Source organism: Prionailurus bengalensis, chromosome C1, assembly GCF_016509475.1.
Source record: "Prionailurus bengalensis isolate Pbe53 chromosome C1, Fcat_Pben_1.1_paternal_pri, whole genome shotgun sequence".
Lineage (NCBI taxonomy): Eukaryota > Metazoa > Chordata > Mammalia > Carnivora > Felidae > Prionailurus > Prionailurus bengalensis.
Window position 1 is genome coordinate 32,382,023 of NC_057345.1, and position 27,835 is coordinate 32,409,857.

At 49.7% G+C, this 27,835-nt stretch overlaps 1 protein-coding gene across 3 annotated transcripts in view; it reads right to left on the reverse strand.

Annotated features, from left to right (window-relative positions):
* The window catches only part of HIVEP3 (HIVEP zinc finger 3), a 476,818-nt gene that overhangs the window by 56,085 nt on the left and 392,898 nt on the right, over window positions 1–27,835 (reverse strand). For all 3 annotated transcript variants that reach the window (XM_043574598.1, XM_043574599.1, XM_043574597.1), the window contains one exon: window positions 1,486–7,099. In XM_043574598.1, coding sequence (XP_043430533.1) covers window positions 1,486–6,543 — 5,058 coding nt within the window. In that variant the 5' untranslated portion in view covers window positions 6,544–7,099. The remainder of the gene's footprint in view (window positions 1–1,485; window positions 7,100–27,835) is intronic.

The following is a 27,835-nucleotide window of genomic DNA, read 5'->3' on the forward strand; positions in this document are numbered from 1 at the left end:
TCTAGCACACCACTTGGCCCACAGCAGGTGCACAAGAAGCTGTAAGCATGAATATAAGTATAAAAGCATTTTGGGAGTAGACGTAGCCAGCAAGATACACAGGAGAGCAAATCAATCATGATTTGCCACTTTATGGCAAAAGTGGAAATCTCATTTAGGGACGTCCGTAGACTGACAGGACAGTCAGAGAATACATCTGGGAAACAATCCTGTGAAGCATATCCAGCCGAGCTAAGGACAAACTCAGTGCACAAATTTCACTCAATGATAAAAGAGGAGGATGCAAACACAGGAGAAGTTCCAGAACACAGTTTTGTTCATTTATCTGTAAGATGAATTTAGTTTAGTGGATTTATGCCTGATTTGAGCAAAGCATCTGGCCTGAAGACACACTGATGAACATTTTAAAATTTGCAGTCACTTTTACGGCCTTCTTTCCTCAAATATTTGGAAGAAGAAAAATTGAGTCTCTGGAGTCAGATCTAAGTGCAAATTCTGGGTTTGCCAAATATCTACCATATATGGCCTTGACTTCTCTCACCCCTGACCCTTGGGTCCCTCACCTATAGAGAGGGGATGGTCCTCCTGCCTCATAAGTAGAAATAACCACTGACTGGATTCAAGGGCCCAGCACAGCGCCTGGCACACTGAGGCTACTCAATCGACAGAACAATGTCAATCGGCCAACATGGCACGGCCGGGGTCCTTAGGCTGGCCTTATCAGGGTATGGAGCTGTTTGGGTATCTGAAGCAAAGTTGGAACCATCAAATTTCCAATTTCCTGAACTTGCAGGGGTCACTCTATGGCTCCTGGAGCAGCCTCAGATCAGAGGCAATGGAGGAGTACGTGTGAACCCTTAGGGAAAGGTGCTGCCATGCAGCACAGCTGTGAGTGATCTTGCCCCCTACTGGTGACGGGGAGCATTGCAGCCAACACTTCCTTTTCCAGCCAGCTGGTGGAAAAGAATGAAGAATGTTTGTGCCAAATTCTAGAAACTCTGGGAATGGGAAGATTCTGAGTGGTAACCAGAGAATGGAAATAGCAGCTGTAGAGAATAAGAAAAGCAGGAAAAGGCTGACAGGACAAGGAAGGAACGTGGGCAGTGGCATAAAGTTTTGAAATTGCTGCAGACTTTCCCATCAGCCAAGGTTTCCGATTCAGTCTTTTGGAGATTTTTTTTTTTTTTTTTTTTTGTCCTGACTCAGATGGTGTCTTTGCTTTTACAATAGAAGCTACTAATGGGAAAGCAGGATCACTTTAAAGCTTACTTTATCGAAATGTATCTAGTCTGACAATGAGGGACACACAAAGAAACCCAATAAATATGTTTTCTCATACGGTGGTCAGTCACAGCTGACAGAGAGGAAATCTGCCCACTCGTTCTGCTCTAGTGATGCAAATAGAACTTGAGGAGAGTGTGCCTTTAAAAGCTCAGCACAGGCTTCAGCAATACAGCAAGGAGAAGGAGAACAAGGCAGACTTACCTCTGTCATGCGGGGCTTGCGGGAGCTGGATGGCACAAGCCTTCCTGTCTCAGGATGCGGAGCTGTGGCCATGGTATATGTTTCTTTGCTCACCTTCTGCTTAGACCTCAGGAGGGACAAAGCAGCTTTAGTGGAAACCCCCGGAAGGTTGGGGTTGTACAAACTTATGCACCAACCAGCGTAAACAGAGGACCTCCTATCTGCATGCTGGATGTGATTTGGCTTAATGTAGTTTAAATAGCACCAACTGACATTAGTGGTCGTGTGGAGGCTGGGGAACTGCAGTACCTTCTTTGAGTCCGTACCTTCTTGCGACTTGGCTGGTCTGGGGGACGTTTCTGACAGAGGCAGCGAGCTGGAAGGTGCCAGTGGAGGGAGGTCAGGTTGTTCCTTGGAATCTTCTTTCTTCACACTCAGTGAGGGCAGCCCTCTTCGGTGAGGCTTAGTGGATGGCTGGGCATATTCCTTCAAAGCCTCTGAGCCTGGGGCCGTCACATGGGACAACGAGGAGTGAGGAAGGGGACTGATTTCCTTTGGGTCAGACGGATCTGAGGATAGGCTGGACAGTGTTTCTAGCTCCCTCCTGGCCTGGCCCTGGCTGCCCAAGTGGGATTTCTCCGGCCTCTTGCCGTCCTCCGTGCTGGTGAGCACCACGCTGCATGGTTTTACCAGCTCAAGTTTTTCATCTGCCTTGGAAGCCTCCTCTTCCTTCACCCTTTTTTGCTGCTGGGTTTCCATGGTAAGTTCAAGGCTGCCAGCTGGTGAAAGGACACGTTTGCTCCCCCCAACCGTTGAAGAACTCCCCTCCGGGGTCAGGACACTCTCCGAGGACAAGGAGGCGCCTTTTCTTTCGGGCAATGTCACAGGCACTCTCAAGTATGGAGTCGGGAAACCTCTGCTCTGCTCTTCGCTCACCCCAGCCGACCCAGGCCGGACCTCGTACACATCCGTCCCACACACAGTTGTCCCTTTGCACGGGGGCTCCTCAAACTTGGGAAGAGTCACGGTTGTTGAGCTGCTCTGGGACTGGGTGACCAGGATCTGGGACAGGGTGGTGTACATGGCACTCCCGTAGGACGGCATGTTGGTCTGAATGCGGACGGGCACAACCAGGGATACCATGGTGTCTGGGCAGGCGGGCAGGGTCAGTGGGGGGGCTGATGTGGGTGCCGAGCAGCTGGCCGGGGGAGCCACGGGGGACAGCTGGACATCGCTGCTGTACTCTGTGCTGGGGGAGAGGCCGGCGGTTCCCGTTGCCAGCGGGGCCGGGCTGGTTTTGATCTGGGGCAGATGGCTCTCCACGTCGCCGGGGAGCGGAAGCGAGAACTGGGATTGCAGAGGCAGGAAAAATCCAGAAGAGAGTGCCGACGAGGCAGGGTACGGCACGGGAAGAAACGAAGGGGGCTGCCGGAAGGGGAGGCTGGCTGGGTGAGGCATGAGCTGGGGGAGGTGGAGCTGGCCCGGGTGCAGAACGGTGGGCTGGAGGGGAAGTGGAGGGGCTTGAAATAAGGAGGGAGGAAGCGGCGGCATGGAGTACGGGGCGGAGAGGAGGCTGGACATGGCCTGGGTGGAGAAGAATTCTGAAGACTGTCCTGGCTCGTGCTGCAAGAGGGGCTGGAAGGAGAAGAGGGAGACGGGTGGGGGCAGGTAGGGTTTCTCATGCAGGGGGAGCTGGGCAACGGGGTGGTGGAACGCCTGCAGAGCTTCTGTGTAGGGCGGAGTGGACCCCAGCTGGGGTCTGTCCTGCCCCTGGCTCTTGCCTCCCGGGTGCCCGCTGTGCGAGGTGGCCGCTGAGGAAATCTGGGGCAGTGAGCTTTTGGCGGAAGGCTTACTGCATGAGGGCTTTGGTTCCTCGCTCTCCTGTCGTCCCTTGGGGGCGGCCTCTGGCTCAGTTTCTGGAGGCCTGCTCAGAGAGGCCTGTCTCACCAAAAAGCATTTCCTTCTCTCTGGCGGGGCTGTGGGGGCCGCCGGGGCAGCGGGAGCCGCTGGGGCCGGCGCCGAAGAGCCTGTCAGGGACAAGCTGCCGTAGTCGAATGATTTGCTGCGTGTCTCGGTCATGTGGGCGGAGTGGGAAATGTTGGGGCTCTGCTCTGAGGCTGACCTCCGCATCTCTCGGGCGTGCGGGTGGTGGCTGGGGACGGTCAGCATGTGGGTGCCCAAGGGTTTGGGGCGCGTGTCGGACGAGAGCCCGGGGGCCTCGGCTTTCCCGTGGTCATCCCTCTCGAAGGAGGCGGAGCGGCTGGACCCGCTCAGAGAGACACCGCTCTCCTGGCTGGGGCTGCGAGACAGGGGCGCGGAGGACTCGAAGCTGGACTCCCCCGATGACTGGGCCATCTCTGCCAGGCGCAGCCTCTTCTTCTTAGGGGGCAGCTTCTCTGCCGGGAGCTGGGCGAGCGTCTGGCTGCGCTGGGGCCACTGGAATCCCTCTGTCTTCTCGGGCTCCTTGGGAGGTGGCTCAGGCTCCGTGTCTGGCCGGTCGGGCTCCTCCGTCACCAGGATCTCGGGGACCTGGATGTTGGGCTGGCGGACCAGCCTGGGCTGCAGGGAGTGGGCGGAGCGTCCGTGTGGGGCGGGCGGGGGCGAGGAGAACGGGGCCGGGGGCTTGTCTTCCCCTTCCAGGCCGCTGGGCTGCTCCAGGGAGTCGGACTTCTCGAAGGAGCTGGTGTGCTGGATGACGGAAATTTCTTTGGACGTTGTTCTCCTCTCCTTCCCCGACTCGAGACCAGGCCCTGGCTTGGGAGTCCTCGGCGGGAAGCCCGCGGGTCCCTCCAGGGAGGGCACTGACTTACTCGGTTCTGCTGGTGACTTGGTGGACTCCGGGGGAAGGTTCCGAGCAGCATCGGACGGCCCGGGGCTGCCAAACTGACTTTTAGTCGACTCAAAGGCAGGCGGCTCTTCCTCATCCCCGAGGCTCTTCTCCTTCCTCCTCTTCCTCAGCGGAGTGAGCTCCAAGGTGGTCCCCAGCTTGTAATGCATCATCTGGGACCAGGGCTCGTGCTCAGCCTGACTCTTTTCGGCTTCTGGGGACACGTGAGCACCTGCAGAGACGGGCTTTGTGATCTGCAGCTCCGAGCAGTAGTACTTCCTGTGGGCTTCGTAATTGTCCCTTTTCTTGTACCGAGCACCGCATATGTTACATTCATAGATCACCCCTTTCGTTTTCAAGCCCTTCTTGGTCTTTTTGGTGAGGTCACTTTCCTTGGGTTCCGGCTCGTCCGCGGGTTTGGAGGCTGTGTCTTTGCTACTGGGCCCGGCCTCCTCGGAACTGTACTCCCCTCCCAAAGGTAGTTCGATGGCCGGCTGGCGCTTGAGCATCCGGGGGTGGGAGGTAAGCACTTGAGTGCTGCGGCTCAGGGCTTCGGACTCGGTGACGTGGTCGTCGAACGAGTAGCTACCTCGGAAGGTGTGATGGGGGGTACTGAGGGTGCAGGTGGCGGAAGGCATTGAGTGGCTTCTCAGCAGAGGCACAGGGGGGGTGGTGCTGGGCGGGTGCTGGAGGCTCAGCAGTGATTGTTCGGGCTTCGTCGTTTTCTCGCCGTGGGACGACAGGGGCTCCCGGTAGAGGCTGGACTTGGGGGACTCCATGCTGCTGCGCCTGGACAGCGAGCTCCTCCTCGGCTTCACGCTGTCTATCTCGCTGGTGTCCACCACGGCCTCGTTGATGGTGATGAGCTTGGTGATGTGCTCTATGACCTGCGTCCGGGGCACAGACAAAGGCACCAGGCTGGGCTTGTCTTCGGTGGACAGCGGCAGGAGGGGCTGCGTGGACGTGGCCGTCAGCATGGCGGTCCGCTGCCCGATCCGCCCGCACTTGCCGAAGATGATCTCGGCATAGGACCTGGCGTTGGTGTTCGGGGGGCTGACCTGCTGCTCGGCGCTCTCAGAGCGGGAGAAATATCCAGACTCCGTGCTTCCTTTGCTGCCCGGGCTCAGAAACGCCTGCTCGTCCATCACCTTTTTCCTCTCACTCAAGCGGAGGGCCAGCTTCTGCTTTATCGTGTGGGTGTCTTCGGGTTTCTGGCTCAGGGGGTGTTCGGAGGAGGGTTCCGAGAACGGGGTGGGGTCCTCGAGCGACGGGGCTGAGCTGGACTGGGACAAGGAACAGCGGTCGTGACTGGAGCCCTGGCTCCCAGAGCTGTACAAGCCACTGGACAGGAGGGGGTGCTTGGGCCTGGGGGAGAGCTCTGTGGGGTGGGCAGACGTGGTGCCTGTTTCCTCTTCTGAGTCTGTGCTTTCCCCCTCGGTGGGCTCCTCGAACTCCTCCCCCGGGATCCTCTCCATCTCCAGCCCCGAGGGGTACATCTCGCCGCCCACCCCGGAGGCCAGGCCGGCTTTGATGCGGTGGGCGTGGGACTTCCTGTGCTTGTACAGGTTACTCTTGGTCTTGAAGGAGAAGCCGCAGGGGCCGCAGGGGTAGGGCCTCTCGCCCGTGTGCGAGCGGATGTGTTTCTGGAGCACGCTGGGCTTGGCGCAGGGCCGGCTACAGTACTGGCATATGTACTTGCCGGGCTTCTGCGGCTTCCTCTCCTTCTTGGGCGCCTCTTCTGGGGGCTTCAAGGTGACCTGGGAGGGACGGGGCACAAAGACTTTGGGGATGCCAGGCAGGTCCTCGGGGGGGATGATGGAAGCGTGGGAAGGCAGGAGCTGGCTTGGAGGATGGAGCCCAGGGGTCACGAAGGAGCTTGAGGGTCCAGGTCTCATGGGGTCGACCAGCTGCCACGCGGACCCCTCCAGGAGATGCTCCGGTTTGCCGGGCGACATGAATGCTGGTGTCAGAGGGTGCTGCGGAAGCTTCGAGATGGGGACGGAGGTTTCAATGGAGGACCTCTTAGGGCCTGTTTTCTCCTGAGAGCCTTCCCTAAGAACCGACGAGGGGCCCGGGAAGGGCTGCGGGGCGAGGAGCTCTTGGAGGGGGCCCTCTGGGGTGGCAGTCGTGCCGCTGCCTGGGTACGGGGCACTGGACGAAACACTGGCCTGCACGGCCTCTCCTTTGGTCAGCCGCTTCCGGGGACTTCCCTCAGCCTTCTTGGTGCCCTTGACACTTTGTTCAGGATCCATGACCTCCACAGAGACTTCAGATGCTATTCAGGGAGGGTCGGGGCAGGCTGCATTTATGAATAATCCAAGTGTCCCAAGGAGGCGTCTGGCTTTGGCCACATTGGTCAAGAGCTGCCGGAAGCCAAACCCAAGATGGGCTTTGGGAGTTTTGTTTTTTGTTTATTTTATTTTTTTTGCGAGTGTCACTGGCTGCGAGCGGACTCGGAGGAGGTCATCGGGGCCCAAACTATTCACACTGGTGAGGCATGGCCCTCTACTTCGAAGACAGAAAATGCGCCAGCACTTTCTGCCTGAATGTCTGTCCTGGAAACGTCATGAAGGATGTCAACGTTGCCATCCTAGTGTTTCAGTTGGCAGTGGCAAATGGCCACCCACGAGTCCCCTGTGTGCTATGCGAACGGTTGGAGGCTGGAGACATCTGTGTGCACGGCCCGATCATCCCTGGTCCCCGCACTAGACAAGCCACGCTGGGTGCCTCGGGCAGCTCCGGCCGGCCCCTGCTCCCCTCTGGTCCCGTGTTGGAGATCAGTGGCCGCAGAGGGGAATTCACGCTCTTCTGTTTGACAAAAGCACACACACAGAAATACACACACAAGAGAAGAGACAGTTACTGCAACTTATCCACGGCCCGTGCAGCGGGAGTCTGTGAGATGTGCTGATATCCCTACTAGGTTAACCAGGGAGGTTCGACCAGAAGTCACAGCCCCTGACTCTAAGCACCCAAGCAATGGTCCGAACCTCCCTCACCCGCATTCACGGTGGCGTTGGGTGACTTGAATGTCACCTGTGGTGTTCCGCAAACTGCAGGGCAGTTGGGGAGGGGAGGCCTCTGAGGCAGGGTCAGCTTGCGAAGCCTCAGCTGCCCAAGCTGTAAAATGGGATAATATCAAGTCCTGCGCCTCAACTGTGCTTCAGGGCCGTGATGGAGTCCAACATGTTAGTGGATATAGATGCCACGAGACAAAGGTGGGTTTGTCCTACAGCTGGTCCTCCTGTGGTGCAGGGGGAGGTGCCGGTGTGTTATTCGGGGATGAGCTTTCCAAGGGATAGGTTTTTCCCGGGTTAGCGTTATTCTCTCTCTGGCCCTGGGCTCTGAAGGTGGCCAGGAGGGGCACCATTCACGGCTTGCATCTCCCTTGCTGACCCAAGCCTGGGTTTCATGCTGAAGGTAAAACCACCACCCCAGGCTGTGGAGGCTCACAGTCTAACATGGCCATGACTACTCCATCAAGAAATAGCTAGGAGGATCATTCTGGCAGGTTCCTCCAGTTTTTCCTACAGTCAAAGAGGAAAGGGAGATGTGGTCCGTCACAGAGTCCCTACAGGCAGAGAGGAAGAAATATCTAAGTTCTTTGCAGGAAGCAAAGTCTTGCTTGAAAACAGCTTTTTCATGTGCACTTCAGACAGGGGCAGTGAATGGTGCACAAGGTCCCCTCCGTCTTCAAATGACACCCCCCCCGGCCAACAGGGTGACTGACTTTTGCCAACAGAAGGTCACAACGCAGCCAGGGCTGTTCTTTGAGCAAGTCAAAGGCCTCCTGTAACTCAGGCAGAGGAGGCATCCTCACAGGGCAGGCTGAGTGTGGGGAAGGCAGACGAGTCTCGTTTCTCATATCACCATCAGTAGGGTGGCCAGGTAAGATATCACCCAAACTGGGGCATTTTTGAGAGTGAAAGAGGCACTATTACCAACTACGGAGCAGCAATGGGAACCAACCAGGGCTGTCCCAGGCAAGCCGGAACAATGGTTCCCTTATAATCAATAGTCACCTTTGTGACTCAAATCAGGCACAAGCGCTGTCTCAGGGTGTCTGCTGCAAACTTTTCAGCTTTGCTCTGGGGGCTGAAATCCCACTATGGCCTCCTAATGGATTCTTAGAGATTGGGTGTCTAGTCAAATCCCATCACTTGACACATGAAGAGGTTGAGGCTAGAAGGATAATGTGATTTTCCCTTAATCGTGCACAGGGATGGCAAGAGGGGCCAGAACACCCTGTGCCTCCCAACCCCTGGTCAGGGCTCGTCCCTCAATGAATAAACGCCCTCTATGCCTTCTGCGGCTCAATGGACACAGCAGTCTATGGCTCCATGTTCTATGAAAGCAATGGCTTGGCCCCAAGGGGCATGGCCATATCCCTGGAGAGTATCTGCAGGTGTCTAGAGGCTTAACAGCAAAGGAGGTCTTCCAGCTTTCACTATGACCTTGCTGTGGCTGCTGGAAAGGAGAAATGGGGAGCCCAGCGAAGGCTGAGAAGACCACCATGATGGCATTACCCAGGGCCTTGCCTATCTAACCTAAGTTAGGACGAGGCAGAGAGGTCATTTGCAGTGCAGACAGAGAACTATTCTCCTGGCTGGATCTCCTGGGCCTGGTTGCACCTGGTGGGGACCCTTGGGTGCTGTGTGTGGATCATAAAGGGTCTACTATACTTACTGTTTCTATTGACCCATTCATGCAAGGATGTCAAAGCATCCCCCAAATACTAGCTACTGTTAAGTTTTGCTTCTTCCGGTGGATGGATGGAACCCTGTGGCATGACTGAGTCTGAGCGGGGGGTCAGTTGGCCAAGGAGGACACTAACATTGTTGAGCCCTATGGTCCTCCCTTCTCTCCAGGGGTAGGTGGGGAAGCATCCCAATGGCTGAGGTTTGGAGCAGCTTGCAGGCCAGGTAGGAGGGGTGGGTGGATGAGGAAGACAGTTAGGTGACTGTTGTGTCATCAGGTGACTCACTGGGCCAGCACTACATGCCCAGGGTCAGCAGCCAGCCTCTACCTGTGAGCTGGGCCTGGTGCTTTTATAGAGAGGGCCCTTCTGCCTGCACTCTCTGAGGGAGGAGCAACCAGGGCATGTCCACACCATGGAGTCAGTAAGGCCTGTGAGGCGGAAGGCCCATCCTTTCCCTCTTCAGCAGGGTACCTGAGCCACGGGGGACGATGACCAGTGCAGAGCCCTCACTTGCCCTCAGGCTCCTGGGCCAGTGCTCTGTGCTGCCTTGATTGTACCTCATGACAGGTCTGCGTTGCTTAATACAAGGGGCAGTGGGAGGGGGCAGCTGGAACCGCGGGTATAGACATGGGGCAAACCTTCGAGAACTAAGAAGGCTTCAGTCTTGGAATGGACTGCAATTCAGACTGGCATGAACACTTTCTTAACATTTTAACTCCTTTAGAAGGTCCATGTCTTTTATTTTTTTAGTGTTTCATTTATTTTTTGAGAGAGAGAGAGAGAGAGAGAGAGAGAGCACAAGTTGGGGAGGGGCAGAGAGAGAGGAGGACAGAGAATCTGAAGCAGGCTCTGTGCTGACAGGCTGACAGCAGTGAGCCCGACACGGGGCTCAAACTCATAAACTACAAGATCATGATCTGAGCCAAAGGCAGATGCTCAGCTGGCTGAGCCACCCAGGCACCCCTAGAAGGACAAGTTCTAATCACTGCGACCAAGTGACACCAAGAAAATGGTTCTTTTATCCCTTCTATGCTGAGGGTATGTGTAAAATTTTAATATAAACTTGAAGTAACAGAGAAAAAAGCAGCTTCTCCAGAGAACTGGTACTTATCAAAGTCATGACATAAGGTCAGAGGCAGAGGGTTTTGCTGACAGGGTCCAGGAGCCTGGCTAACTGGGGCCAGAGGGAGGAAAGGCATCACCTGATGATGGTGGCAGAATGGCCATGGGGTCCGTGTTGTCTGCCACTTGGGCCACAGCCCTCAGAGAGCTCTGGCTTAGAAACCAGCTTTGAACCACAAGGAGAAACTGAGCTTCAAGAGCCAGCAAGTTAGCATATCAGACAACTCAGCCTCCACTTCTGGAAGCTTCCATAAGTCTAGCTGTCAGCTCAACAGGGAAGAGAGCAGGGTGCTGGGGCTGGAGACCCACAAAGCATTAGAATATCCTCTGCAGACTCATGTAAGTGTAACCACATGCTAAATTCCTAGAAGGGGAAATACTTGGCTAAGAGGAATTTACCCTGAAGCTTTTGCTGGGTCCTGACAAATAGCTCTCCCCAAGGCACAAATTTACACACCCGCCAGTTGCATGTGAGGACTGTTTCTCCAAACTCCTTCCTACCTAGAATATAACCAAACTCTTTCACGTTTCCTAACACGAGAGGCAAAATAGTTGTGTTAGCTTCCTCCTGCTGCTGTCACAAACTATCACAAACAGTGCCTTAAAACAACCCAACTTACCAGCTTATGGTTCTAGAGGTCAGAAGTCTGACATGGGTTTTCACTAGGCTAAAATCAAGGTAGGGCTACATTCCCAACCTTCTTCTCGCCAGGGGCTGCAGGGAAGAATCGCTTTTATTACCTTTTCCCACTTCTAGGGCCTGCCTGCATCCCTTGGCACAGGGTCCCTTCTGTCCTCAAACCCATCCAGCAATGGCGGCCATATCCTTCTCACACTGAATCATGAATGCTGACTACCCTGCCTCTCTTTTTCCCTTGTAAGGACTCTTGTAATGACATTGGGCCCACCTGGATAATCCAGGCTCATGTCCTACCTGCAGACTCTTAATTTAATCACACATGCAAAACTCATTTGGCCACAAAAGGTAACATACTTACAGGTTCAGGGATTAAGATGTGTGACATCTTTGGGGGTCATTATTCTGCCGGCCACAATGATATCTTATTTTTCTTACATCTGTGTTTCTTGATGTCTAGTGAAGCTTAGGGTTCTGCATAAACTTATTAACCCATTATTTCATTCAGGGGATTATCTTTCATATCCTTTGTGTATGTTTCTAAAAATTATATTTTTCTTATTGGTTTATGTAAACTCTTTAGATACTGGGCATTTTCATCCTTTTTATACTAACTGCAAATATTTCTATCTAGCGGTAGTCTTTAACTTTTCTCAACAGAAAAGTTTGGTTTCTGGGGTGCCTGGGTGGCTCAGTTGGTTAAGCGGCCGACCTCGGCTCAGGTCATGATCTCGCGGTCCGTGAGTTCGAGCCCCGCGTCGGGCTCTGTGCTGACAGCTCAGAGCCTGGAGCCTGTTTCAGATTCTGTGTCTCCCTCTCTCTGACCCTCCCCCGTTCATGCTCTGTCTCTCTCTGTCTCAAAAATAAATAAACGTTAAAAAAAAATTTAAAAAAAAAAGAAAAAAAAAAGGAAAAGTTTGGTTTCTACATGGTCAAATGCAGAGTCAATCTTTCCCTTTTGGACTTTTAGATTTCACATCCAAGATTATTTTCTAGAATGTCACCTGATTTCTTCTGGTTCCTCTATGGTTTAATTTTTTTCTTTCCTCCCTCTGCCCCTCCACTCTTCTGTTCCTCTATTCCTCACTCCCTCCATCCTTCCCTCTTCTGCTTACTTCCTTTCCATTGGATCTTGGTTCCATTTGCCGTTTATTTTTGTATAAGGAATGAAGGAGGGTCAAGCTTAGTTTTTTTCCAATACAGGTATCCAGTTGTCCTAACATCATTATTGATGTTAAGACATCAATATTCAGAATCCACCTCACCCCTCTGAAATGCCCTGGGACATTTTCTAAAAGCACAGGTTCTAACCCCATTCCAGATCCACCAAAACAGAAGCTCTGGGAAAAGGGCCCCAGAATCCACATTTTTACAAATCTCTCCATGTAAATCTGACATACACTGTTCTTTTCTACAGAAAAACTCCTCTAAGTGCCTCTTAAAACTAATCACCTTGCCTCTAGGCTCCCAACCTTCCCCACGACACCCCACCATTCACTGTGGGAGGAGAAATCTCTTCAGTTGCCAACCTCACCCAGCCTTTCCCTCTGTCAAGAACTCTCAATAGCTCCCCACTGTAGGGAGATTTCAGCCACGGGCATGTCAGCTCCAACAGGCCCCACCCCACCTTCCCAAGCCTTCTCTCTCCACCCTGCAGTTTTCACTGAGCATCACCTCTAACTGGCATGCTCTTGACCTCTCTGCGTTTACAGACTGCTGTTGCCCAGGGAACAGGGAAAGGAATCTGAATGCTAATCCCACAGAGGAGTTAGGGAATGCTTCCCAGAAGAAGTTGTGTTTGAGCTGGGCCTTGAAAGATGGGGAAAATATTGATGGCTAGATTTGGAAGGAAGGGATTCTAGTCTAGGAGGGAAGTACAACATATGCAGAGCACGGGAGGCTGGAACGTTGCCACAAGGAATGTTGAGTTTGTGGCCTCTGCCCCAGCCAGGGCTTTGGGGCTCCTGAATCCAGAGTGTCTGGGCAAGGACCCCACACTGTGCTGGGGTGAGTTCAGGGCACAGGCAGGAGCTTCCACACATTCCCTCCTACGTCCTAGAATAACAACAACAAAAAGGCCCAAACTGTGAAGGCTCAGTTGTGCCACACATCTTGTAAGTGAGCTGGGGTTAGTACTGGCCCTCGGCCCTTGGAAAGCAGGTGGAGGGCACAGTCCATCCCATTGGGTGGCCAGAGGCAAATTCTTGGCTGGATCAGGTTTTCAGAGCAACCACACACACATGCACGCTCTGGCCTGGATTCACTCATGGAAAATAGGTACTACCAGGGTCTGACGGACTGCCTATGTTGGGATGAAGTTTTCCACTAACCTAATTTGTCAGCTAGGGGGGCTTCCTTAAGAAGCCCAGGATGTCAGGCCTGTGGCTTAACCAGTTCATCAGCATCTTCCCAGCAAACCTGTCTCTCCCGGACTGGACAGAGACTAGGCATTATTCATCTTCCTATTTCTAGTGCCTGCCACTGGCCCCAGCACTGAGTAAAATATTGAAAATATTTTCAAAATACTTAAATGAGCATCTACCATGTCCCCAGGCTATACTAAAGATTAACATATTTTTTTTTTAATTTTTTTTCAACGTTTTTTTTTATTTTTTATTTTTGGGACAGAGAGAGACAGAGCATGAACGGGGGAGGGGCAGAGAGAGAGGGAGACACAGAATCGGAAACAGGCTCCAGGCTCTGAGCCATCAGCCCAGAGCCCGACGTGGGGCTCGAACTCCCGGACCGCGAGATCGTGACCTGGCTGAAGTCGGACGCTCAACCGACTGCGCCACCCAGGCGCCCCAAAGATTAACATATTGATCCTCACTCAGGTCCCCGTTTTTGCAGATGAGAGGACCAAGCAAGGCTCCACGAACTGACACTCATTGCTTCAGATAACACAAGAAAGGGCAGAGGCAGGCTTTGAACCCTGAGAGCAGACTGCCACCCAGCAACCCCCACCAAGAGTGCTGACCTTGATCACAAGGGCCCAGATGGATTTCATCTTCCTTCCCAGAGCCCATCCAGGAAGTCTTCCTGGTTAACTACAGCCACCTCCATTTGCACCAAATTCTCTTCCCCATGTGTAAACCACTCTGCATGACTCTGTTCACTTCAGGGCTGCGTTTCTTGATAAATGCTTTCCCTCCAGTGAGTAGTACATTATTCACTGTCTGGGAGGCTCCCAAATCATTTCCCTTGGATGACTGTGGTTTCTGCAAGCCTACTTTTCTCTCTCCTCCTTCCTAACCCCAAAACCCAGACAGGGCTTGGAATTTCTGCTCACTGGTCAAAGAGCAAAGTCTATTCATAAGAAAGAGAAACCTAGGCATTCCCGGGTGAGTTACACCAGGCTGCTGCTTGTATTCCTGTTAGAGCACCCAGGGACCAAGGTGGAACTGACATCAAAGGGCAGACAAGGTCTCCAGCAACATCCCTGAGGAAAGCAGGAACATGTTTTACAGTCAAGACCAAGAAATAATGCAGACAGAACTCTGCTCCATTAGACCCGGGGAAGGCCAGACTTAGTCCTGAGTATGTGTGGTTGTGACAACTCAGGCATGAGTCCTAACCAGTGTCCTGTGTCTAGGCTGACAGCTGAACTCGTATCATGTGTTGGGGCTTTCCGCCTGTTCCACACAATAGCTCTATCAGGCAGGGACCATTGCCATTCTCATGTTACAGATGAGGACACGGGCACACAATCACGAAGCTGGTAATGGCACAGCCAGAACCTGAACCTGGGCCATTGGGTGATCTCTGCAGTAGACACCCTTTAAGGCAGCAGAGTCCTGGAAGACAGAACTTGGATTCCAGTCATAGTCCTAACACATGGGTAAGTAAACGCTATTCTTAGCAGCCTTCCTTGCCATCATGTGGGCTGGCCTTGTTAAGAGCTTTGTTTCCCCCTTTTATCTAGAAAAGTATCTACAATGTTTAAGTCTTGCACCCATTGACATTGAAAATGAACCACAGTCAGGGGCTGTAGTCTGGCCTCTGTAAGGGTCTGGTGAACCCCCAGATGCTTGTAGTTCATTAATCTTCTAAGCTCTCTATTGTTATAAATCTTGTTATCTATCCACTTACCTAACTCAGCATTTATGTATATCCACCTTGTTTGGTAAAGATTCAAAGAGGTTTCTGGATGCTGGTGAGAGCTGGTGAGCCTCTGAACTTAACTCGACCTGCTTATCTAAGTGATCCAGGCAGTACTTGCGGGTCAAAGGGCTTAGGGAAGAACAAGCCTGAATCGAGAGCTGGGCCGGGTAGGGCAGACTTGTCTTCTGGCCATTGCGTTCTGCCAGTCTGTCATCAACACTGCCTAGGAAACACCTGCACTCCACATTTGGCCGTGGCCTGCTCTCTCATTAGTTTACAGCAGGTCTCTAGCTGTCCCTTGGATGGTTTTTTTGTTTCTACACAAATGACCATGGTATAAAAGGGACTCTTGTCTACAAGCCTCCTGGGTCATTAAGGTTCTTTGGTCTACTATGAAGGGCAATTGATAGACTACACTATAACACACACACACACACACACACACACACACACACACACATTATAGAATAAACTATATAAAGAAAAATGACCAGGGAGACTGGGCAGCATATATGGTGCATTCTAAAATTGGACAATGACAAAAGTAGGGACTACCTGTGGTCCATATCATTCTTGCCCACATGGCAGGATGAATGTAACTGTACTAGCAGTGATATGGGAGTTACAATGTCATCTTACAACTCGTTTGTTCATTTATTCACTCAGTCTGCAAGCATTACATGGGCCTTCTCAATGCCAGACCAGCAATATGAAAACAGACATAAATTATAGACTTTACTCTAAAGTTACAGCAATCAACACAGTATGGTACCAACACAAGGAGAGACCAAAAAAAATCATCAGTGGAAACAACAAGGTAATGAAACAGACCCCCTCATATATAATTACCTGATTTGTAACTAAGGTGCTATTATATTTGGTGGGGGAAATAATAGTCTTTTCAATACGTGGTGCTGAAACAACTGAATATCTATGCAGGAAAAAAAAATGAACCTTGGGCCCTACCCCTACCATACACATAAGTTAACATGAAAAGATGATCAGCCTTGATACAAAAGATTAAGTGATAAAGCTAATAGAAGAATACACAAGAGGGGCGCCTGGGTGGCTCAGTCGGTTGAGCGTCCGACTTCAGCTCAGGTGACGATCTCGTGGTCTGTGAGTTCTAGCCCTGCGTCGGGCTCTGGGCTGATGGCTCAGAGCCTGGAGCCTGCTTCCGATTCTGTGTCTCCCTCTCTCTCTGCCCCTCCCCCGTTCATGCTTTGTCTCTCTCTGTCTCAAAAATAAATAAACTTTAAAAACAAAAAATTCAAAAAAAAAAAGAAGAATACACAAGAATATATTATCATGAACTTGGGGCCAGCAAAGATTTCTTACACAGTTTACAAAATGCATAATCACATCATCATAAAGGAAAGGATTGGTAAATTGGGCCTCATTAAAATGAAAAACTTCTGCAGAAAACTTTCTGAACATTGGCAAAATCCTCAGAGCCAAACACCCAACTTCTGTTCATCAGAACGTAATAGAGTAAAAATACAAACCACAGACTGGGAGAAGATATTTGTGATACTTATTCAACAAAGGACTCATCTAGAATATAGGAAGTCCTAAAAATGAGTTTAAAAAGGCAGACAACCCAATTAAAAATGGCCCAAATTAACTCAAAATGTATCAAAGACCTAAACATAAGAGCTAAAACTATAAAACTCTTAGGAGGAAACATAGGGGGAATACTTCATGATATTGGATTTAGCAATGATTTCTTGGATATGACACTAAGAGAACAGGCAATCAAAGTAAAAATAAGCTGGATTTAATCAAAATTTAAAACTTTTGTGCAGGACAGGACATAATCAACAGAGTGAAAAGGCAACCTATAGAACGGGAGAAAATATTGGCAAATCATATATGTGAGAAGGGGTTAGTATCGAGAATACATAAAGAAATCCTACATCTCAAGAACAAAAACCAAAAAACCAGATTAAAAAATGAACAAAGGACTTGAATAGACATTTCTCCAAAGGAGATACACAAATGGTCAACAAACAGGAAAAGATGTTCAATATCACTAATCATTAGGGAAATGCAAATCAAAACCATGAGATATCACATCACACACATTGGGAAAACTACCCTACAAAAACAAAAAACAGAAAATAACAAGTGTTGGCGAAGATGTGGAGAAATTGGAACCATTGTGTACTGTTGATGGGAACGTATAATGGGATAGCTTTTATAAAACCGTACGGCACTTCCTCAAAAAAATTAAAAATAGGATTACCATATGATCTGGCAATTCCACTTCTGGGTATAAACTCCAAAACACTGAAATCAGAGTCTCAAAGAAGTATCTGTCCACTCATGTTCATAGTAGCATTATTCACAACCGCCGAAAGTTGGAAGTAACCCAAGTGTTCACTAGGGATGAATGGATAAACAAAATGTGGTATATACATCAATGGAATATTATCCTGTCCACCTTAAAGTGGAAGGAAATTCTCACACATTCTACCACGTAGATGAACTTTGAGGATATTATACTAAGTGAAATAAGCCAGTCACACAAAAAGAGAAAGAAGTCAGTCACAAAAACAAACAAACAAAAACAACAAATACTGTATGATTCCACTTATATGAGATACTAGATGATTCCACTTATATGAGATTCTTAAAGACAGAAAGAATGGTGGCTGACAGGGGCTGGGGAGGGGTTGAAAAATTGTTGCTTAATGAGTATAGAGCTTCAGTTTTGCAAGATGAAAAGAATTCTGGAGATTCATTCACATTGCACAACAATGTGAAAATCCTACTGAACTTCAAAAACAGTTAAGAAGGTAAATTTTATGTTATATGTATTTTACCACAACCTTAAAAAATGGCAAAAGGTTTGAACAGGCATTTAAAAAAACAGGTTATCTAAATGGTCAATAAGCATATGAAAAGGTGTCAGCACCATTACTCATTAGGGAGATATAAATTAAATCTACCCCCCGCCCCCCACTCACCAGAATGACTAACACGAAACAGACAAAAGGGTACCAAATGTTGGCAAGGATGTGGAGCAACTGAACTCTTCTTGTCCACCGTTGGTGGGAAGGTAAGTAGACACAACCGCCTGGACAACTGATAGGCAAAATCTTCCATGCCAAACACACCCCCTCCCCATGACCCCAAAATTCCACTCCGAAGAAGATATCCCGCATAAGTGCATGTATCTATCCATCATAAAACACAAACGAGACTGTTCATAGTAGCTTTATCCATAATAGCCAAAAACTAGAAGAAACCTAAATGCCAACAACGAATAGAATGGATGAATAGATTGCAGCATATTCATACAAGAATTATTACATAGCAATAAAAAAGAATGAAGTTCTGCTACAGAAAAAATATAGATGGATCTCACAGATATAATAAGGAATTCAGACACAATAGACTATATACTGTATAATTCCACTTAATTGAAGTGTAAGAATAGGCAAGACGAATTTTATGGTATTAGAAATCAGAATAGTGGTTAGTTTAGCTCTGGTGGGGCAGGTGGATACTGACTAGGAAGGGAAATGCAGGAGATTTCTGGGGTGATAGAAATGTTCCATATATCGATCTGGTCATGTATATATTTCATAAGTGTATATATGTAAGAACTCTTGGCATTGTATACTTCAGATATGTGTACGTAATTGTATGTATGTTATGACTCAATTAAAAAAAAAAAAGGCATGGACTTTGCACCTAAAGATACAAAGCCTATAAGGAGAGAGACACAAATAAAACCAGGTAACAAGGTGGGGCAGACGCCATGATGGTAATAGATTGAGTACAGGTTGGGGGTGGAGGGAGAGTTCCTGAGGGTAGGCTTTAGGGAAGGTACACTGGGCTCTGAAGGACAAAGGGATTTCACCACGCAGAAAAGTCCAAGTGTGGGTTAGTGTGGCAAAGGCAGGACGGTGCTGGGGTGAACCTCGAGCGTGTGAGGAGGCAGGCAGTTCAGCACTGCTAGAAGGTCAGGTCTTCAGAGCACAGGGGTGGGGGAAGCCACTGAGGACACGAATCAAATAAGGCTTCTGGTCTGTTTGTTTCAGTGAGCTCTCCATAAACATTTGTTGAACGAATGAATGAGCCTTCCCACAGTCGTGACACATCTGATGCCTGGAGTCACAAAATAGGTGTGTTGTGTGGCAGCAGGTACTGATGCGACGCAGTACTCGTGCGGCCGTTCAGTCCCATTTCTTCTAAAATTATTAATCTCCCCAAAGTCTAGTATCTTCCAGGCCCCAGAATTTGAAACCATCCTCACTCAGTTATGGTACTGACTCCCTGCTATGAAAGCTGAGTAACTTTTTGTCACTTTTTGTTACTTCTCCCCAACTTCCTTCCAACCATCCCACCATGTTTGACAGTCACATCTTGGTTGTTTTCTTCCCAGTTGCCTTTAACATCTTCCAATAATCTCCTTAAAGGGCAATTTCCTTGTCTGTCAGCTTTAGATAATATCTCTCCACTCTCTGTCGTGAACAATGAAGAAACGTGTCCGCACTCTCTTCTTTCCACCTCCTTTCCTCTGCCTACTTTCAAATTTTTGTTAGTTATACATTATTACTCTTCCATTGCCAACTTTCATAGCACGCTTCTTCTATAATTAAGCCTAGTCTATAGACTTGGGTGAATTTTAAGAATTGAAGCTAATCAACAATATGATTGTGAAGATACCACTCCCTGGGGAACCACTTAGTATGAATGGACTCAAGAAAAAGAAATGTAATTCCACATGATTGAAACTTCGTGACAAGAAAAGTCTACCATAAGTCAAGAACCAACCCATCTTCCTCTAAAGTATTTACGGCTTCCTTCACTTCTTGAATTGCACATCATCACCTTTTTGGATTCCTTTTTTGATTGAGAGAAATAACTCCAGGAGGTTTTCATTTTCATGTTTCTCCCCAGAAAAATACAGATGACTGAGTAATGAGCTTTCTGAACTCTTACACATAAAACAAATATTTTGATGTCAAAGTTTGAGAGGATAGAATTTGTAGTTCAAAATCAATGTCCTCTACAGTTTTAAAGGCACTGCTCCACTCTCCTTGGGCATCTTGTTTTACTGAAGAAAAACGCTGATGTAAGATCTTATTCTCTCTGGAAGCTTTTTGTTTTTCATTGTTGATATTCCGACATTTCAACAAGATAGGTCTAAATGCTCCTTTTCATTAATTCCTATCTTGAATTCAATCTCTATGTGTTTCTTCCACTTGGGAAATTTCTTTTGTTATATTGCTGACTATTTCTATCCCCCCCTCTCCCTCTGCCATTGTATGTAGTTTCTGCTTCTAGATCTCCTATTTGATGGATACGGAACCTCCAAATCTGGTCTCTACGGATATAATTTTTTTTTTTCTCCTGGATGTTTTGCTCTACATTCTGGGATATTAGTTTTAACTCCTAGATGATCAACTTGGCCTTCATCCGTATCAACTGTGTCATTCATTCCACCCACCGAATTTTTTTTCAGGAGTTGTAGTGTTAATTTTCAATAATTGTTTCCTTTCCTCTGAGTATTTCCTATTTTTCCCTATTATTTCCTATTTCTCTGATTATTCCACTTCAGAGCAACTGGTTCCTTACTGTTGCATGAAATAATCTCAATTATGGCCAGGGATACTAACGATTATTTATTTTAGGGGTCTCTTATTTTTGGACAATCTGCTTCATCTGGAATGAGCTCTTCTTTTTTTCTTTTTTCCATTTTAGGCCGTCTCCTTCTGCTATTTTTTTCCCCCTCATGTTTGGTCATCCTGGCTGTCCATACGTATCTGTGAATGCAGGACTACATTGTGAATTTGGTATACGTGCTAGGATACGAGTTCTGGCTCCTGCAACGAGGACCCGTCTGCAAGAGTGGCTTAGATAAGACAGGGGTTTATTTCTGTCTTGTGTACGCCTGAGTGTAAGTGGCCATGGGCTGATATGGCGGCTTCACAGTGTGAGTCTCTTTGCGCTTGCTCCTCAGTCATCCACAGCATTTGGCTTCCAACTTCCACCATTGTGTCTACATTCTGGTCAGCAGGAAAGGGAAAAGGGATCGCAAGACTGGGAACTGGACATATTATTTCAGGTCGCAGTAGCCACATGGCCCCCCCTCACTGCCAGAAGGCCTTGGAAATGCAGTCCGTAGCTGGGTGGCCATGTGCCCTGAGCAAATATTTATCACTACAAAGACAAGGAAAAGGATATTGATGCAACAATGAACCGGAGAGGGCTTCCTGTGAGATTTCTGGTCTATTTTTCTGACAGGTTTGTCCTTGAATATGATAGTGAGATCATGAGCCCATCCTACTGGGGGGAGGGGTTCTAAGCAAGAGGGTGGAGGATTATGATGGCAAGTCTTCCTGTAAGGACTATGGGGAGGAAGGCAGCTAGGGGACTCCTGAAGTGGGTGTGGTGGTAGATTTCACTGGAGGCAGACTGCCCATGCCACCCACGTGCTCCCTGCTCACACTGGGTTGGCAGGGAGTCTGTATTCCCTCAGCTGGGCTTCTCTCAGACCCTGACCCCATCGCTTTTTTTAGACAGTATGTCTAAGATTGGGATGGCCTGCCACTGGCCACTTTCTTCCCCACGTAGAAGGCGAGAGGGGTTGAGCAATCACTCAGGTCTTTGGGGTCTCCTGCTCTGATTTCTCTGTCTATGCCATCTCGCGGGTTTCCTATCTTCCTGAGACCTATCGATATTTTGGCCCGCATTCTATCTTGTTTCCCAATATTATGATGTCAGCCTTCCAAAAACGGCTTTACCTTCTGGCAATTCTAGAAGAGACGTGGAGCTAGACACCTACGTGCTGGTGGTTAGGAAATCACGTGTCGTGGTTCATTGGCAGAGAGGCCAATGCCCTTGCCAGGCTAGTGACACATCAGGAGGAGAGATGGGTCTTCCCAGCTGAGGGCCATCATCTTAGAACCCCACAATGTCTACCCCCATGCAGTGTGCCCTCGATGGTCCCGACACCAAGGCAGCAAAACCCACCCAGTTCTACAAAGAGCTGGGACAGCTTATCTAGCTTGCCTGGGAAGACTGTGGCCCACCCACCAGTAGTCAGTGACCAGGACTACCCAAGGGGCCTGCAAGCCACTGTATGGGCACCTAGCATGCTGCTTTTGTCCTCTTTCAGCTTCTGGGGAGAGCCTTTGGAGGTAACTGATCACGAACCCTCTGTACCTTGCCACCCACAAGAGCTGAGAGTCACGTAGCTGTTTGCACTAAGAGCTGGGAGAAAGGGGCTCCACCTTGTCCCCCCCAGAGGCTGCCCAGAGGCTGTCTTTAGTCTACAACAGCTCCCCTTCCTAAGGTCCCCTAGGCTCCCTACATAGTATAGGCTCCATGGCATGGCTCTGAAGCCATCTTCAGGGGCTCCTGCTTGCAACTTTAGGCTCATCTCTCCCCTTCTCTTTCCAGCCTGTGTGTTCTCACCACAGGGAGCTTCAGACTTCTCAGAACACACACCGTTCCATCACCCCAAATGCCCTGTCCCTCCCAGACTTGTAGCGAATGTCCTTCAGACCCACCCGTGATGGTTAATATTATGTGCCAGCCTGGCTGGGCCATGGTACCCAGACGTTTGGTCAAATGTTATTCTAGATGTTTCTGCGTAGGTATTTTGTAGATGAGATTAACACTAATCTGCTCTGCTCTGCGTAAAGCAGACCCTCTCCAGAATGCGGGTGAATCTCATCCAATAAGTGGAAGGCCTGCACAGAACAAAGACTGACCTCCCCTGAGCAGGAAGGAATTCTGCCAGCAGACGGGTGGCCTCTGGATTCGAACTATGACTCTCTTGGGCCTGCAGCCTGCTGGCCCACCCTGCAGATTTTGGACTTGCCACGCCTCCATAATCGTGTGAGCCAATTTCTTAAAAGAAATCTCTCTCTCTCTCCAAATATACGTATTCACATCTTTCTGGTTCTACTCCTTCGGAGAGCCCTGACCTCACAGCACCCCAGGCATCAAATCCTCCAGCAAGCCTTCCGTGCCCCTCTAACATTCAAATACCGCTGTATGTCTCACACTGTGTTGGAGTTTGTTTACAGGCTTTTCTCCTCCGAAGAGACAGGCTTCTTTTAGGCCAAGGAGCTCTCTCACTCGCCATTATATCCCTAGCACCTCGCACAGTGGCAGACACAAAAATAAATGGTGCTTAATGGCTAATATTGGCCCAAGGGAAGGTGAGCTACTTAGAACAAGAGAGGACTAAAGCAGGTGGCCTAGGGGAGTCTCATTGCGTAGAGGGAATCAGGTCAAACTCCTTGAAAAGGGTCCTGTAAGATGGGCCAGAGAGGGACAAGGGAAACAGTTCCCGAAAACCAGGCTCCTAGAGCCACTCCGAAATACAGGTCAGCAAAGGGCCCGTACCAGTTCAATGTCGGGGCAGGCCCCATGGGTCGGCCTACAACCAGTCCAGCCTCTTTGGCCCCACCCAGGAACTCGGTGTCATTCCATACCTACAAGACCACGATGTCTTGTCAGGAATTCCCACTTCGGTCTTCCTTTTTTGATGACAACTAAGCTCCAAAAACACTTGGGGAATGCACAGTTTGTGACCTCGAGGGGAGCAGTTCTCTGCATTCTCTAGCTTGTTACCTGCTCCCCTGATCTCTCTAGCTGTGTCTTCATCAAGCAAGAAGATGTTGTCAAGTAGAATTTTCTGAAGCTGAGTTACAAAAAAAGGGGGGGGGGTCCTTGCAACCCACACCTCCTTACATCCTTTTCTCCATCCGAACTGAAACCAGGTGGGTTTGAAAATTCTACCCTGGCGGAAGGCAGGGGCTGAGGATGCAGGGCAGGAGGGGGACCCTTTCAGAAGCACCGCTCTGCATTTCCCAAGACTCCGAGCACAGGTCTCTGGCCACCCAGTGCGTTGTGAACAAATAAATGAGTGAAGGAACAGACGGTAAACTGAACGGGTACAGCACACCATCAGTTCCTCCTTACAGAACAACCCAGGACCAAGTGCCTTTAATTCAGGAAAGAGGAAAACAGCCAGAAGAAAAGATAAGCTATAGATTGATGAAGGGACTGGGGCCTTAAGAAAGATGAATCACAGTGGGACGCCTGGGTGGCTCAGTCCTTGAGCCGCTGACTCATGATTTCAGCTCAGGTCAAGATCTCACGGCTCGTGGGTTCGAGCCCCGCGTCGGGCTCTGTGCTGACAGCATGGAGCCTGCTTGGGATTCTCTCTCCCTCTCTCTCTGCCCCTTCCCTGCTCTCTCTCTCTCTCTCTCTCTCTCTCTCTCTCAAAATCAATTAACTTAAAAAAAAGATGAACACATCTTATGACAAGAAGACAAACTGAGAATCAACTGGGATAATTACAAGGGGGGCTGACATTACTGAGCGCTATGTGCCAGACGCTCTGCTAAGAACTTGAAGCCCGTTGAGCCCCCAAAGCAACCCCGTGAGGCAGATAGTATCTTTAAGTCCATTTTACAGATGAGGCAAGTCAGGCCCAGAAAGTCACACGATTTGCCCAAGGGCGCACATGCAATAAAGGGTTGGGCTGGGAGTCAAGGTTGGCAGGTGGCTCCAGAGCATGTGCTCCTAACCACCTCCCCTTGTGGCACTGGCAGCACTTAACCCCGGAAACAAGGAAAAGCTTGGATTTTGCTCAAGGTCAAGGGGATGGACCCAGGCCCGGGGATCTAGCCGCCTGGCTCCGCCCCCACCTCACTCTGCTTCCAGGGCAGTCATCCCTGATCTGTGCTGCCTGTTCCCATATTTGAAAAAAGAGCGTATTGCGCTCGGCTGGGTTCTGGGGACATTACCTACCCTGGTGCTCTGGAGTCTGCTGCTCCCTAGCTGGGTCTGCCAGCTGCCCTGGGGCCTGCCCACCCCAGAAAGCCTCACGCTAGCCCACACTGAGCCCTCCAGCTAGGCCTGTTGGGTATGGACTCCCACTTCTTGCCGTTCTAGGCTTCTTTTCCAGGACCTGACCTCCTCTCGCCCTCCCACCTGCTTGTGATACCCATGCCCCACACCTCTCCAGCTTCCCAACCTCCCCCTTCCCACTCCTTCCCACCTGGGCCCACAGTACTCCCAACCTTTCTGCCTCCTGACCTTCATTCACCCTGACAAATACGGAGTCCTGAACTCAAGAACCAGGAGGGGTTTATTGACACGAAAAATAAATACACCGGGGCCTAGAGCTACCCTTCCAAGTACCTCCTTCCAGAGCCTGACAAGGCCAGCCCCAGCCTCCACCCTTCATCTTGGATCCTGAGAAGGTGGGCAGAGGTGGGAACCTTGAGACTTTGGTGCCCTTTTCCTTTGCCCAGAACCTCAGAAGACCCGATAGCATTTCTTGTTTATCCGGCAGAAATGGGGCAGCCTCTGCCCGCTGCAGGCCAGCACCAGTGTGGCAGGGTTAAATGCCGCAGGACACGCCCCTGGAGGCTCTAGGGGATCTGGAAGGGGGACCCAGGGGTGGCCTGGGGAGGGAGTGCTGGAGGGTAGCCAGGACTGCTGGGTGCTGAGTCATGTCCCCAAAGTGCCAACCCTGCTCACTCACCTGCAGGGACTTTCCGTTCCCTTCCTAGAACTCCCAAATGCTCTAACACACACTACAATCCTCTACAAACGGGTTTCCCAATACGTTAGGCCCAAGTAAGTGATTCCTCTTTCCCAAACAGGATCACACCCTTGCCCTCCTGCACAGGACATGCACAGCTCCCCTCTCCCATGGCAGCAACAGTGGCACATTCTCGATTGCTTACTACACGCACAGGGCTGGGCATGAGCCAGTTTACGCTGTGTCGCCTCACCGAGCTAAGAGTCTCATGTGTTATATCTTTACCTACAGATTTTAGAAGCAGAGGCTATTGTTTAAATTACCTTTATGTTCCCTGTGCCCTCCCTGTGGGCGCCCACAGGTGTTTGTGGCTTGATGAGTGAATAGATGAATGAATGAAGTCACGATTGTGGAAAACCTTGGTTAATGAGTAGTTGACAGAAGTTACCTTAATTCTTTCCTGGAAAAAAGGAAACTAGGAAACTAGAAATATCCTTTTTTCCTGGAAAAAGGAAACCTCTGAAACTAGAAATGTCCATCTGTTAATGAATAGAATTTTCCTTTTTTTTTTTTTAAACGTTTATTTATTTTGAAAGAGAGAGACAGAGAGAGCACGAGCAGGGGAGGGCAGAGAGAGAGGAAGAGACGGAATGCCAAGTAGGTGCCATGCTGCCAGTGGAGAGCCTAACGCGGGGCCCAAGCCCATGAACCGGGAGATCATGACCTGAGCCAAAAATCAAGATGCTTAACTGACTGAGCCACTCGGGCGCCCCAATGAATAGAATTTTCTAAATGTTGAGGGTCATTCTCATAAACGTAACTTCTGCAACCTGCTATATTAGGTGGTGTTAGTATAATTCACATAACATACATTTCACTCTCTTAAGTGCACAACGAAGTGGTTTTTAGTATATCCGTAAGATTGTGCAACCATTATCACTATCTAATTCCAGAACATTTCCATCACTCCAGAAAGAACCCCGGTACCCATTAGCAGTCATTCCACATTCTCCTCCCCCTTCCCAGTCTCTGGCAACCATTAATTTATCTACTTTCTGTCTCTATGAATTTGCCTCTTCTGGACATTTTATATAAATGGAATCATACAATCTGTGGTCTTTCGTGTCGGGTTCCTTTCACTTAGCATAATGTTCTTAGTCATTTGCTTTAAAAAAATATCAGTATTTCACAGAGTTTCTCAGAGCATCTTGGGCCCCAGGGGTTCTGAGGCCATAATGCCTGTGGTGACATGCTGGTCGGAGTCGGCCACCATGAGCCATCAGGACAGCATGGGGTCCGGCAGCAGATGTGTGGAACCACGCAGCATGGGAGCTGGATGGTGGTCACAGTCTGGGGCCAGCAACAGAACCAGTGGTTAGGAACCAGTTAAGCATGGGAATCGTACTCGGGATGTTCCTTGTGGGGTGGGACCCCTGTGGTGTACTCAGGAGAGCCCAAGGGACCAGCTACCTGCAAATCCCATTCTCTGGCAGGGAGAGAGGTATGTTAAGGACACCAGTCCTGGACCTGCTATTCTGGCTTTGAATGGAGAGCCCCATTTCTAAGATGCTCTCAAAGCTCAACAGAAGTTGTGGGTCCCCACGGCTTGGCTGGTTCAGATCTGGGGGTGCAGAATGGACATCCCAACTGCTTCCCCACCCTCTCTGACCCCGGGCATCCTTTTAGCGGGGAAGTTGCTCCTGGCAGGAAATCCCAACAGGCTGAGTGGAGTCAAGAACGCTTTGGTCTTAGTTTGTCCATGAATTGATTAATTAATTGTTAATTCCCTTTTTGTGTTTTTGTTTGTTTGCAATTTTAACTTGCTTTATTCCACAGAGGATCTGATACAGTTTACAAAAACAAAATAGGAGCATGAACTAAAAATGACAAACCAGGGAGGGGCGCCTGGGTGGCTCAGTCGGTTAAACGGCCCGGGTCATGATCTCGAGGTTCTCACGAACCTGTGTCGCGCTCTGCGCTAACAGCTCCGAGCCTGGAGCCTGCTTTGGATTCTGTGTCTCCCTGTCTCTCTGCCCCTCCCCAGCTGGCACTCTGTCTCTGTCTCTCTCAAAAATAAAATTAAAGTGGGGCGCCTGGGTGGCGCAGTCGGTTAAGCGTCCGACTTCAGCCAGGTCATGATCTCGCGGTCCGTGAGTTCGAGCCCCGCGTCAGGCTCTGGGCTGATGGCTCAGAGCCTGGAGCCTGTTTCCGATTCTGTGTCTCCCTCTCTCTCTGCCCCTCCCCCGTTCATGCTCTGTCTCTCTCTGTCCCAAAAATAAATAAATGTTGAAAAAAAAATAAAAATAAAATAAAAAAAAAATAAAATTAAAGAAATGTTAAAAAAAAAAAAAAAAAAGACAACCCAATCCAGAGGAAATAGAAGACACAAGGCTTAGACCAGAAGGGATAAAAGAACATGGATAAGGAGGGGAGAAGGCCCCACATGGTGGCTGTATTCAGGGC